At 39.6% G+C, this 13,347-nt stretch overlaps 2 protein-coding genes and 1 long non-coding RNA gene across 5 annotated transcripts in view; 1 reads left to right on the top strand and 2 right to left on the bottom strand.

The window, feature by feature from the left end:
- The window catches only part of LOC309694914, a 35,726-nt gene that overhangs the window by 4,665 nt on the left and 17,714 nt on the right, over window positions 1-13,347 (top strand). The window contains exon 2 of the long non-coding RNA XR_014272988.1: window positions 4,783-4,871. This is a non-coding gene — a long non-coding RNA (uncharacterized lncRNA). The remainder of the gene's footprint in view (window positions 1-4,782; window positions 4,872-13,347) is intronic.
- Window positions 2,930-6,005, bottom strand: LOC309694911 (peroxiredoxin-like 2C). 3 transcript variants are annotated; one of them, XM_082515167.1, is made up of 9 exons: window positions 5,593-6,004; window positions 5,340-5,433; window positions 5,162-5,215; window positions 4,922-4,967; window positions 4,707-4,828; window positions 4,450-4,564; window positions 3,457-3,579; window positions 3,242-3,379; window positions 2,930-3,089 (listed from the first exon to the last, which is right to left on the bottom strand). In XM_082515167.1, the coding sequence occupies exons 1-9, from the start codon at window positions 5,699-5,701 to the stop codon at window positions 2,982-2,984; spliced, it is 909 nt and encodes a 302-aa protein (XP_082371293.1). In that variant the 5' UTR covers window positions 5,702-6,004; the 3' UTR covers window positions 2,930-2,981. The 3 variants fall into 3 exon arrangements, with proteins under 3 accessions (XP_082371293.1, XP_082371292.1, XP_082371294.1); XM_082515166.1 differs by having other exon boundaries at window positions 4,707-4,834; window positions 5,593-6,003; XM_082515168.1 differs by lacking the exon at window positions 4,922-4,967 and having other exon boundaries at window positions 4,707-4,853; window positions 5,593-6,005.
- Window positions 7,567-13,273, bottom strand: txlnbb (taxilin beta b). Its single transcript, XM_082517008.1, has 10 exons — window positions 13,173-13,273; window positions 10,917-11,187; window positions 10,462-10,553; window positions 10,161-10,331; window positions 9,346-9,540; window positions 8,946-9,065; window positions 8,782-8,856; window positions 8,600-8,692; window positions 8,258-8,353; window positions 7,567-8,116 (listed from the first exon to the last, which is right to left on the bottom strand). Exons 2-10 carry the CDS (start codon window positions 11,149-11,151, stop codon window positions 7,634-7,636), a joined length of 1,560 nt encoding a protein of 519 aa, XP_082373134.1. The 5' UTR covers window positions 11,152-11,187; window positions 13,173-13,273; the 3' UTR covers window positions 7,567-7,633.

The following is a 13,347-nucleotide window of genomic DNA, read 5'->3' as shown; positions in this document are numbered from 1 at the left end:
AGAGGGGTATGCCTAAATTGATTTGTTGGTGAAAAGAAAAAAATGTGTTGTCATTGGTGCACCTATTGTCATAGGTTTATTATAACCTGACAGCTGGGTAACCTGTCACAAAAGTTCCAATGAAAAATCCACATGCCAGGGAAACTTGATTCATGTCGGCGAGCCAGGATCTAAAAACTAGGTGGGAAGGAATTCCAAGAAACACAAAGATTAACACTGTTTTCCTTTGTGATTTCATGACTATAACAGTAAAATAAACCTAGTAAAAACCAAAGAACACAAACGAATGTGTGTGATGAGAATAGCAAGGGGGGCAATATTTGAAAGTTTAGATCCAGGAAAAGACTTCTTTTCACAACTGAAAATGGATTTCTTTAAAACTCTCATGGTAACATGGCTCACTTGTTTTATTTTTAGCTGCAGGACAGATTAGGTCATGTTCCAGAGTTACACAACATCACATGAATATTACATGTGATGCAATGAGTTTCTTCTCAAGTAGTCAAAACATGAATCAGTCTAATGCAAACGCAACCCATGAGCTCAATTACAACAGCTGTAAAATCAATTTAAAGATATATGGCATCATACTATAACATCATTGGAGAAATAGGAAAAAAATGACCATTTACCTTTAAAACAATAGTAGTGCGGTTAACACCCATCTGCTTTCGCACGCTACCGTCTGGGTTGCATTAGCAATCCGCTGCCAGTCAAGTTCATCATATTTCTTTTGGCTTTCGCTCCAGTCCACTGCAAATCTCTCACAACGGCTGAAAGATCCAGACTGTTCTGAGTGGGGAATGGTCACGTCCCGCACCTTGACATCACTCCATCCACATTCCTCCCAGAGGCCCTCAGATCCATGACTCCAGCACCAGTGATCCAGAGTGTGGCCTAAGAAAACAACTCCAACAAGTACAAAAGCGAAAACTATCAAGTGTGGCAATCTTCCTCTGGAATGGCCCAAAGTCTCATATCTGCATGATGAGTTTGTCCACGTTTGCCATCTCTGGTGATTAAGGACTGTCTTAAAATGATGGGTCTCTTAAGCAGTTCTAGTCTGAAGATGTCTAAGAAGAGTCTTGATCAAAGGCCTGCTTTTTTTTATAACTCTTGAGTTTACTGCTCATCATTTCAAGGGTTTTTGCGCAGGCTTATGTCATTAAACATGCAGTATTATGAAGCTTGATCCTGTGATTTATGTCTGCAGAGGTGCATTTTCTGCCTTCAGCCTTCATCTTGATTTTTATCGTTAAGATATATTTTTGAACTGCTCTTCTTCTGCTATTGCAAATTTGGCGAGAATTTTTCTTGCATCATTTTCTAATCATTGATTGAAACTCAGATATGAGAAGTAGCAGTTTTAACATCAGATTTTAAAGTTGAAAACAGTTATTGTTTCTGCAAAATGTATGCTTTTTAAGGTAAAATGCCATGTTTAAATGGACTTCATTTATACACCAGGTTTTATCACTTATCAAAGGACAAAAGAGGCTTCAGACCTTAGAATAGAGGCTGTGCTGCATCACCTCATTTTCGCAATGCTGTGTAAGCAATTGCAAACTGTGGAAACCCAACCATAAGTTGTAGTTTGTTATTATTACCTGATGTTGGACTTCAACCACTCAGCAGTTTGCACTTTTTGTTTCATGTGACAATGCATTACATGCAGTCAGTGGGTGACAGATGTGCACTTCGGACATGTTTAGGATGCATACTCTTACTGTGGAGCTGTAATTTAAAAGGGCTGTGTGTCGTTAAACACTTAGATGCCTTGACATATGTGCAAGTTACCCGTAGTGTTAATGCAATCCAAGAGTTCCAAGTGGAAAACTGGGACAGTGCAGTGATATTGTGTCTGTCATACGTTTTCATATTTAATCCATCCATCCATCCATTCGCTTCCGCTTATCCTTTTTCAGGGTCGCGGGGGGCGCTGGAGCCTATCCCAGCTGTCATAGGGCGAGAGGCGGGGTACACCCTGGACAGGTCGCCAGTCTGTCGCAGGGCCAACACACAGGGACAGACAACCATTCACACTCACATTCACACCTAGTGACAATTTGGATTATCCAATTAACCTATCCCCACAAGCTGCATGTCTTTGGACGGTGGGAGGAAGCCGGAGTACCCGGAGGGAACCCACGCAAACATTTAATGTACTTCCTATTTCATCATCTTATCTTTAAACTTTTAATCTGAATCTGGTCTCTTTGGCTGGTTTGCTGCTTGTGCCTCCATTACGTTTTGTAATTGATTGTGAATTCTGCTCTCTACCAGAAGGTCCTGAATGTCCAGTCATCAGTTTATACACTGAAGTTCAAGTTCACTTGATTCACTTAATACAGCAGGATATCTGAATGGCTAAAAAATACCAAAACTAAAATAAAGGCTTGGAGTGACCTTATCAAAATCCAAACTTAAATCTGATTAAGATGCTGTGGCATAACCTCAAAGAGGCCGTACATGCTTGAAAATCCTACAATGTGGCTGAATTAAAACAATTCTTCAAAGAGCAGCAGCCAAGATTCCTCCACAGCGATGTGAGAGACTCATTGCCAGTTCTTGCTAACGCTTGATTGCTGCCAAGGGTGGCACAATCAGTTATTAGGTTTAAGGGTAATTACTTTTTCACATGTAGATTTGGATAACTTTTTTCCCTTAATAAATAAAATAATTTTATTTGGGGTTATCTTTGGGTTATCTTTGTCCAGTACTGACATTTTTTTCATGATCTGAAAGATATACATATGACAAATAAGGAAAAAATGAAGAAATCTAAAAGGTGGAAAATACTTTTTCACAGCACTGTATTAAAAAAAAGTAATACCTTTAAAGCAGTTCTCACAAAATTATCGTTTCAAAGGTGGCTTAATAATCACATTTATCTTAACTTGATACAAAGAATGAATCAGCTGACATCATCTGTTTCTTTTTTCCTTTAATTAAGTCATGCCGTGCATGAAGGATTTTAATATTCACTGTGCAGATAAAATGTCCTCCACTGAGGGTCGGTCTATTGGACTCTGGCAGCGGTGAGAGAACAACACCCTTCCATGTTCGTCCAAAACAAAGTTGCCTCCCAGCTGGAACAAATGACAGTAACGAGAAATTATTCATAAATCTTAAAAGTCTTTCTTTGTGGTGAAAATTTAGTGAATTTCTCTATCACCTCTTAGAATTCATTAATACATAGATAGATGTGTTGCACAAAATAGTCATATTGCATTCTGATGACCTGAAACATGTCGTCTTGAATCCACGGAAGCTCTCGTGGAAACTCCATGTCGTTCGCTACATATTCAGAGTAGATCAGCATGTTACCGAAGTTTAACACTTTCTGCAGAGATGCTCCCAGACCAAATGCACTATACATCTGCAATACCAAACAATGAGTTAATTTATTTATTCATCAAAGACTGAAATGTGTATTGTCTGATGCTGACCCCTGACCTTTCTACTGGGATTCAGCAGCATGTCGTACTGACAGCCTGTTTGCTCTACCCAGTGTGATGCTCCCTCCTGACAGCCAAACGAAATGACCACCACTTGTACTGAGTGTGCATCCAGAGAACTCTGCAAAGTAACATTAGAGATAAAAGTATATGTAAGTTTTATATACTGTACTGGGGGATTTTAGAGATCAGTTGATTGTAGATATTTATGAGAATATCACACTGCATATACACCATGGTCCAGAAGTCTTGAGCCAACAGTTTACTGAAAAAAAGAAAATAGGAACACAGTGTATGGGGCAAAAACAGCATGTGTACTTTGAACTTAGGGCATTCAAAACTCTTCTTTGGATGTTGCTGCCTTTTGTTCCGTTCTCTGGTATCTTAACAGAGAATTGGGGGGAAGCCTGATAGCCTTGAGGCTATTGTTGGGATTTTGGTGCTATATAAATAAAACTATTGAATTTGATTAAACTGAATGATCAAACACTGCTTCAATAATGAGTCCAGGATGTGGGGAGGCCAGTGTATGCCTAATTATGTTTCATTGTGTGTTTTTCTATCTATCAATGTTTACTTTTACTGCATTAGCAGTGTTTTTGGGATCACTGTCAATCGGACGACTTTCAGATGGTATTATTGTGTGGTGTATCAACATCTGATGATACTTTTCTACATTCATAATACCATTTATTGACAAGAATCCCAACACCACTGATTGAAATGCAGCCCCATATCATGATAGAGTCATGTATTACGGATGACTGTAGATACTCACTACTTCCTCTTTAATGGTTTCCTCTACACACACTAATTACATTTAGACCCAAAACTTTTAAATTTGGGCTCAAGACCTGTTACCACTTTCTCCCTGTTTCCCTCCCTTAAAGACACACTGCACAGCATGTTGAGATATGCAAAGTTTTCACCTTATAACTCTTTGGTAATTATTTTTTTGGTTAAGCATTGTTATTAGGTGTGTGATGTTTACTTGATTCTTCTGCAGATCTTGAACGTGTAGACGGCAGAGCAGACAGGAGAACTGACGGATTAACACCAGCAATATCTTCTTACCTCTCCCAAGATATTTCTGCAGCGTTACTGTTCTGTCAAACACAAAGCCTCAGTAAAATATAAAGGTGCAAAGCAGACAGCACCAATGACGCATAAAAACTGGCAGATATATGAGGTTCATTGTTACGCTTTTTTAATAAGTGTGGAAGCATTAAAGACTTTCATCAAACCCACTCTCCAGTTCTGGCATCGATGAGCGGCGTATCTGGTGAAATGCATTTTGATTGATGATCGACATTGTGTATTTTAGGACTCAGTTGTAGCTCATCATCCAAACGCTGTAGAAAGGCATCCCACTGCACCTGCGGTACATTGGCTGCACTACGTAAAACGACCGTGGTGAGTATGCTTTTTAAAAATATTTTACATTTTGTATTAAAAGAACTCACTTCGAGCTCTTTAAAGTCCTGAAGAGCTTCTCTCAAAGCAGCACAGCTGGGAACATCATGCAGAATAGTTTTCAGGGGTCATGTCAGTTTATTAAGGCTGTGACTTACTGTACTATGTGAATCAGTGAGTGGATGCACAGCAATTGTGACAGCACAGGCTACAGCTGATTTGGCCTTTGTCATGTAATCTAGATGATAATACCTCGATACATTGTACAAGTTGAATTTTTGTGCTCTTACTTTGTATTTTTGCTCCAGAGATCCTCTGCATCCTTTTTTTGTTTAACAGACAGGCTGTGAAGCAGAAAAAATGGGCCTGAAATATAACACTTCATTACATATTTTAGCTAAAAATATTAAATATAATAAGGTTTAACAGAAGAGGCTGCTTAGTTAAACTGAAGGTGGGACTTTAGACCTGTTGTACAGAGTTGCACCGGCTTCAATCAGACCCAGCAGTGACTGTTTACGCTCTATGCGGATTTTCTGCCTGACGAATTCTTGGCACGAGCCTGTGCGTCACAAAGTGCATGAAGTTAGCAGCTAACCATCTGTTTCAGAGGATTCTTTATGTATAATGATTGATAGGACTTCTGCAACCCCTGCTCATGCTACGTCCATAAATTGTTTGACGACTGGTGTCTATTTTTATGTACACTTGTGTGACCTACCTTCCCTGCTTTCCTTCTCAGCAAGGTCCAGCAGAGCTTTTCCTTTTTCGACAAAAGATGAGAGAGCTTTTGCACAAGAAATTGCAGTTGAATCCGGTTGTTCTGCCATTTTTCTTTTAAACTCTCCAGCCTCTTATCGGGGACCGCAGTAACAACTGCCTCTGCTTTCTCTCAAAGTCCAGTCTGGCCAAGTTTAGAGCCAAAAGATTTTTGACTGAAGCTCAGTTTAAAGGGGAACGTCACTGATTTGTGACACAAGTGTTTGTTTGCAGGTTTTAAATGACTTATAACAAAACATTTAATCAAAACTGAAATAAAAGCCAAAAAAACAGAAAGGTGAAAGAAAGGAAATAAAATTCTAAAATAAAATACATTCTTTGACATCAAGCCCATTTTATCGTTTAGTTATGCTATAACTGTTCACTGATTTGGTACAGTATCACATTAGGATACTAATAATTGTGTTCACGGGTAATTGGACACTTTTTTTAATGAGCAGGTGAGATCCATTGTTCCATTATTCCATGACAAACTAAGCAGCTAAACGATCTGAAATTGAAGTGCTGAACATTTAGTAGACGTCTCAATATCCATAGTGATGTCAATTGAAGTGAAGGAGACAACATTAGCTGAAAACCAAAATAAACATTTCAGGGACAGAGAGAGAAAACGTAGGAGTGCCCAAATCAACAATCTGGTACAGAGAAGGAATGCAGTGACCAGCTCAGCAACATGAAAAGGTGTGAAAGACTATAAATGACAACTAAAAGTGATGATCACAGAATTATTTCCATGGTCACGAGTGTTCATGCCATCTAACCAAGTCATGTACACTCTCAAAGAGGTAGGTGTTTCATTTTAAAAGTCCACATTTAAGAGAAAGATTGTGTAGAGCAAGGTGCAAACCCAAGACCAGGAAGGACAGATTAAACTCGTGAGGAGCCTGAACAGTTCTGAAAAAAATATATATATATTTGGGCAGATGAAACTAATATTACCTTTTCACAAAAAGATGGGAAGAGAAAAGTGTGAAGAAGGACAAAAACAGCTCATGATCCAAAGAATATCACATTATCTGTCAAACATAGTAGAGTCAGTATTATGGTATGGTTCCCAATGGAACTAGCCACCTCTGTTTATTAACGATGTGACTGCTAATAGAAATAGTAGATAAATTATAAAGTGTAAAGGGCTGTCCAGACAGATTTTGCTAAACTAATCAGATACTGTTTCACAGGGCAAATGGATAATGACCCAAGAGAAACCCAAGAGTTTATCATGGCAAAGAAATGGGATGTTCTTCAATGCCCAGGCCAGTCATTTGATGTTGGCCCAATAGACCATGCTTTTTAATTACTGAAGACAAAAATGAAGCCAGAAACAAAATGCATCTGAATGTGTATGAAACAAAGGCCAGAAAAACGGATTATTTTGCTTACGTAATCAGTAATTAGTGAATTTGTAGTTAAATTCATTCAACTTTGGACTCAGTTTTTGTTTTCTTGTGAATTTCTGTTGTCTCTTAGCCCTTAGCTAGCCACCTTAATACTGAAAAAATACAATCTTGTTTGCTTATGTAACAGTTTCCATGCTCACTAGATCCTATCAGGTCCTAGACTGGGTAAAGCGCAGCGATATTGCAACACAAGTAATTAAAGCCAAGACTCTCTACAGAGACTTTTAATATTGGACTTAAAACTTTCCTTTTTGATATACGATTAAAGTTACAGCTACTTTAGATGTGCCTGAACATTCGTTTAGATATGCTGCTATAGGCTGAGGCTGCTGGGAGGGGTCTCGTGGTATCGAACTGAGTCTTACAAAACTGTTACTGGAGAAAAAAATGGGTAGTTGGAAAAGCTCTGGTTTGTTAAACAAGTTCTTAATCTGTGTAGTTATAGGTGGAGATTTGCATACTAAAATAAACCCACTTTTAAATGTCTTTACACTAGGATCAGACACTCAACACAGATGTAGCATTTTTATTTTTATTGCTAAGAATCTCACATGATCATGGTTTCTTTTCACAGTGATTTCAACATTAATCAACTGACTCCATTTCCAAATCTCTCTGTTGTTGGTATCCATCTTCGTGGACTTCCTGGTGTTCGCTCTGCTCTATGTGGTTCTCCTCTGGCTCCTTGGTGGGTTCATGTGATTGACTTGTGCCTGTTTCTGTAGGGGCAATGTGAGAGATTGTGAAAGAACTGGCGACCTCTTTCAGAAGGGCTTGTTCAGCCTTCAGTGTAGCCAGTTCCTCGGTGAGCGGACTTGTGAGCGTTGGTGTCCCGGTAGGGGCAGGTGCTGCAGTATTCTGGATGGGCTGATTCTCATTTGGGTCTTCAGGTGTCTTCTCAGAGCCCCCCTTCTCTGATGGATCAGCAGACTTGTCCTCTGGTTGACTGCCAGCTCCATGCACCTTTGCATATAGACTCTTCCTTTCTTCCTGCAAAGCCCTGCACAGATTCTCAAGCTTCTGGTTTTTGATGGTGAGAAGCTCAAACTCCTTTTCCTTGATTGCTTTCTGTAAAAAATATTTTTAACATATTGTATAAAATTTCCTATGGTAAACTGAATTTTTTCCCTGGTGGGTCATATTTTTTTTTTTAAATCTATCTATGTATGAGGGTATTAATGAATTAAAACAACAACAAAAAATTCTTACATCTGCCACCATGTCAATAAGATTCTTATTGCAGCCATCAAAGCGAGTCTTCCATGACTGGCACTCTTTCTCCAGCTTTTTCATTTTCTTGGCCATCTGCACAACAACACCAAAAAAAATCATGTTATGCTGCAGACAATCAAAGTAGCTTCTAAAAATAGCTGCAACTGAGCAAGTGTAGGATTATAAGGTTTGTCAGTTTTTGAAGTGTTACTGAAAGGCTCATGGGATTCTTTCCTCTCATTTGTATTTTTGTCATCTTTGTCATCATCTTTTTGCAGAAAAACTCAATAATTTAATCTCCTGAAGCAGACTTCAAATATTCTGTAAAACCAAACTTACTTTGTCCATGTCCTGTTTGAAGCTGCTGTAGACACTGGTACTCTTTGTTACCGTGCCCTGGAATTCATCAAACTTCTTGGAGTACATATCAAGCTGAGGAAGAATGGTAACAAAACATTATACTTTTCTCCAGGGAGGTAGAAAAATGATCCAATTTTGCCCATGATGCCCTGATACCATACCTGGGCCTTCATATCGATCTCTTGCTCCTTCATGACCTTCACTTGCAGTTTATATTCTGCTGCCTGTTTCAGCAGCTGTGTGATTTTGAAATGGTAAAGAAAAATGAGCATTAGGGGATTATTACAACAAATCTTTTATTAAAATGCACAACGAAAAAACGTACATGGTCTTTTTCCAGCTTATGCTTCTCCTCTGCTTCCTTCAGCAGCATGTTTGCCTGCGCGAGTTTGGTTTCCAGCAGCTTTTCTTTCAGGTCTCTGTGCTTGAAAACCTTTTCCAGGTTCTGGAAGACATTCAGGTGGATTTATGAGTCGTTTTCACAGAGAAAGCTGTTTCATTTCTCGCTCTGGGAGCCTTTGGCTACATAAAACTGAAATAGTGTAACTAATAAATGTAAGACCTGGGAGAAATCTGCAAATAATTCATGGGCACAGATGTGAGAAGGTTTACACAAGTACAGTTTATCCAGTTTTAATAATGCATGTAGACTGGGAGTACAAATTGGCTTTGCTGTTATGTTATGCGAGTGTCCGTGTGTGTTCACAGTGTAGCAGGATCCATACCGCCTCTCGCTGGTCGTATTGTGAAATGAGTCCCTTCAGTTTTTCTGCAAGAGCACCGTTCTCCTGACACAGTTTGGTGTTGCGGCTGCTGTGTTCCTCAATTTGAGCCTGAATCTCACTGAGCGTGCCCTGGAAATGGGTGGTGATCTCTTTCCTCTTTAGGTCATCCTCTCTGCACCTCTGCAGGGTCTCCTCCTGCGATTCAAGCATGGGTGTTAGCTTTAAAACCTGCACTGCAAGATGGATATAAATGCTCAACTGTTTTGTTTGTCTTGTGCACCACCACTGACTTATATAATTTGCTATTGCTCCAGCTAGCAGCCATGCAGGAAGCTCATGAAGGAACTGTATCACTGTACAAGAGGAAGCATCCATGATGTTAAACTTATAAAAGAGAGAATGCAAACCCTTTAAACTGAACTGCAGTGTTGTCTGCACAGTTCTTATGATTGTTATAAAGGTGATAGTTGCTAAAGCATCAAAAAGCTCTGAAACTGAGCAGCTCACACCAAAACATTCTTGACTAAAACGTGCTACACTGCAAGCAAAAACATGCATATTTGATCAGGGATCATCGCTAAAGTTCTGCTGTTTTGAACAACACTTGGCTTCACAACAGGAGTTGTGAGGGTGGCAGTGGAATAGGTCAAACTTTGAGCTTTGACATGGCAGCAGATTTTCAGTGCCAGTGATGTCATATCCTGTAGAGCACAAAATATGCTGGGACCACCTGGCACCATAGCTCAACAGCAAATGGCGATTTCGGCATCTCTGATTAGACACTGTTCAAGCAGTGATGTCTGGAGTTGAGCTACCTTTAAAGTCTTGTTATGTCTTTGCAGCTCTCTGCAGAGCCCCTCCAGTTTGCTGCGAGCCAGCACTGCACGGCTGTGCTCGCCCTGCAGCTGGTCCTTCTCCTTCATCACTTGGAGAAGCTTCTTCTGGAGAACTTTCATCTGCTTCTGATCACTGCGATGCTCCTCCAGCTGCAAAAGCACACACACAGTGCCCCATAATAGTGATTATATCTTTTCTCTAGAAACAAACCATAGCTTTGATGAGAGCTACTATACATTTTCTTTTTTTGCTCTCTTCGCCTTTGTTTTATCCACTCACCAGCTCGGCATGCTTCTTGATGATGGCCTGCAGTTTCTCTTCCGGAGAATCGAGTTTGTTCAGACTTTGCATCAACAGCATAGCTTCCTTCCCTGAGCAGCCATACAGAATTTAACCTTAAAAATCAATCATTGCCATAAAGCCAGTTTTAAACAGACTGATACAGAAACTATTGTTGGATGATTTTCTGGGACTTCAAGAACTCTGCTGGTCCATCTTGTGAAAAATCATCTTGGCAGCTGAATGACACAAACTATAAAAGGCATTTGGAAATACTATTTTACCTCCCTGTCTGTTGCAGATGGATGCATTTACACGCGTTACGGCTCTGCTATCACACACCAATCACTTTCAGTACAACCTGGACTTTTGCTGACTTCACTGAATCAAACCCACCTCAGATAAAATCACTAAAACTGTTTTTTTGTTTGTTTTTTCAAAACCACACACAGCACCTAGATTTTTCAGCATCTTCTTCTCCATTTTCTGGTCCTTGCGGGTCTCTGTCTCTTTGACGGCTGTGACCTCCTCCGTGTCCTCTGGCTCAGCTGGAATCTCGGCAGCCTGGTAGGTGCTAATGATGTCCTCCAGCTGTTGGCCCAGGTCCTCTGTCAGGTCAATGTGGTGATCCTCGGCTGGCGATGCTTCAGGACTCGTGGGTGAGCGTTTACTCTCCTGACAAGCCTCCATTTTTCTGAGGTAGTTCCAAAAGGGAGATGGTTGGTTCTGTAATGGAATCCGTACATGTGTAAGAGGCTAAGGATTAGGTTTAAGATAGACTCATGTTTTCCTGTTTAGTGAAGTAGTAAACATGGAGAAAACCAAAGTCACGCTGAGTGTCCATTTTGGTCCTAGTTATTCCAGCTTTGCTATTTGAAGCTTAATTTTACTGATTAATCAATCAGAAATCTGATGAACTCAAATCAGATTTGAGAATTTCCAGCACAGACCTTCATCTCTGCAGAACTTTTTGTCATAGTAGAAAAAGCACAGGTCTTTACAATGATGTCATAATTGACTTTTTCATTCATGTTCTCCAGTACAGCAACACAGCGTTATGGTTAACCATTAAGAAAAGGAGAAGCAAGATAAATAATCACACCTGATTTTCATACAGAGACAGTAAGTAAATGTCTTTCAGTGAATTGGCTGACCCAACACATCAACAGATATTATTATTTTTTGTAAATAGACACACATAATTCTTTGGTAAAAGACTGTAAAAACTCTGTAACCCTGCTGTAAAGGCTCGGCAGAAAAATGGACTCAAACTTCAACACTACCATCAAGTTCTTTGGACATTGGCTGCTTTTTCGTTCATTGGGTTGTTTGTTAAGCAATTTAAAACTGACCCAAGAATCATTTAAGTATAAGAAAGACTCAAGGGGTGAACAAATGTGTTTACATATACTGTAATAAACAACTTTGAACAGATCAATTTTAATTTGTATCTTCAGGCCCTTTGTTACTAGCACCCTGTCACAAAAACACATAATTTGTTCTCATTTCTTACGTCAAATCTTTTTTTTTTTAAAAAGCCAAAGATAACACAATAATTTGACAATAAGCTTTACACCAATAAGGTGATTGACAAAGAGCTGTTAGCTGAAAACATATCTCAGCATGCCGAGTAGTTTTTACTTAAAATTCTGAGTAAACTGGACAGGTGGAGGACAAAAGAAGTGCTAGGCCTACAAAAATATCTCCAGGAGAGTAATTTTCTTAGAAATAGGAAAACGTCCGGCAAAGACCTGACACAGGACCTGAGAGATGTATGTAGACCTTCATTTGATGCATTTGCATCCTTCAATGAGGATGGAGAAAAATTCCAGAGGAGTAGTTAAAGAAACTAAGAGTTCAGACTCCTGCTGAAGAATAATGGTACAAACGTTGTTTTTAATTCTTTGTTTCCGTGTATCTTGACACGTTTCAGTAAATCAACGCACTTGTTTTTTCCATTTTTTGCAAAACAAAGAAATGAATGGTGGCCCGAGTTTTTCTTGGTTTTGAGACCATCTTATATTTACTGTTAAGACAGGCAGCCATTTTTACGACAAAAACAATAATCACTTAAAGTAATACTAAAGCTCATTAGTGAATAATAAATATAATCCCCTATCGAGTCCTTGCGTTTCTCTTGCGTTGTACGGGCTTGCAGCCAGAGCCTGTTTATGTGCATAAAAATTAGTGCAGCCTTCACGCTGCCTGTGCTTTCACAAGCTGAGCACATGGCACCTGTTCCAGATCCACAGGCTATTTTAAGAACTTCTTAATATGGGCACGTTATTTATTTATTTCTTATCCACTCTTATTGATGTCAGTGGTTGTGCGCAGTAAAGTCTTGTTTTTCAACTATTAATATTCAATAAAAACACAAATGTTACATAAGCAACCCCCGTCGGCACGCAGTATATTTCTAGGAGGTTAAAGTTACCTTTAACACAGTGTATGTAACACTGTGGCTTTAGTGAGCCATTACTTTACTTTAACATAAATATTACTAAACGCATTAGACTAGCCTCACTGCCGTCAAGAGCTTCTCGCCTCTAACAAACTTGGCGAAGATTGCATCCATCAAATTCAGAGAGGCACTCATTAGTACGTTAAAGAAGACGTTTTGAAACACATCCCAAGCACAAGAGTTAACCTTTTAAACTATTAAAGCCTAAATATCCCTGAAGAAGCAGGGCAAGGAGCAAACAGGGTCTTACCAGGACCAAGGGCCAGAGGGAGAAAAGGAAGAGTGTCGAGGGGCTTGGACAGGCTGCCACCAGCTACAACAGCTGTGATAAGACCACCTCAAAATAAACCAGAGGAGCACAGCTCACTCTGAACAGAGAGAGGGAGTACAGAGATACTCCACAGCACACCTCTATTAAAAACAAC

This window comes from Aulonocara stuartgranti (genome assembly GCF_965226115.1).
Source record: "Aulonocara stuartgranti genome assembly, chromosome: 19".
Taxonomy (NCBI): domain Eukaryota; kingdom Metazoa; phylum Chordata; class Actinopteri; order Cichliformes; family Cichlidae; genus Aulonocara; species Aulonocara stuartgranti.
Note: the sequence above shows the minus strand (reverse complement) of the source record. Positions and strands in the feature narration are given on the sequence as shown.

What these genes read in the sequence shown, in the direction of transcription:
- LOC309694911 (XM_082515166.1), bottom strand. Translation starts at nt 5,701, where the DNA reads ATGGCAGAACAACCGGATTCAACTGCAATTTCTTGTGCAAAAGCTCTC. An exon ending in TGAGAAGGAAAGCAGGGAAG is followed by an intron (nt 5,434 to 5,592) that starts GTAGGTCACACA and finishes TGTGACGCACAG; the next exon opens with GCTCGTGCCAAGAATTCGTC. An exon ending in CTCTGGAGCAAAAATACAAA is followed by an intron (nt 4,968 to 5,161) that starts GTAAGAGCACAA and finishes TGATGTTCCCAG; the next exon opens with CTGTGCTGCTTTGAGAGAAG.
- txlnbb (XM_082517008.1), bottom strand. Translation starts at nt 11,151, where the DNA reads ATGGAGGCTTGTCAGGAGAGTAAACGCTCACCCACGAGTCCTGAAGCA. An exon ending in GAAGATGCTGAAAAATCTAG is followed by an intron (nt 10,554 to 10,916) that starts GTGCTGTGTGTG and finishes ATGGCTGCTCAG; the next exon opens with GGAAGGAAGCTATGCTGTTG. An exon ending in GACATAACAAGACTTTAAAG is followed by an intron (nt 9,541 to 10,160) that starts GTAGCTCAACTC and finishes CTTGAATCGCAG; the next exon opens with GAGGAGACCCTGCAGAGGTG.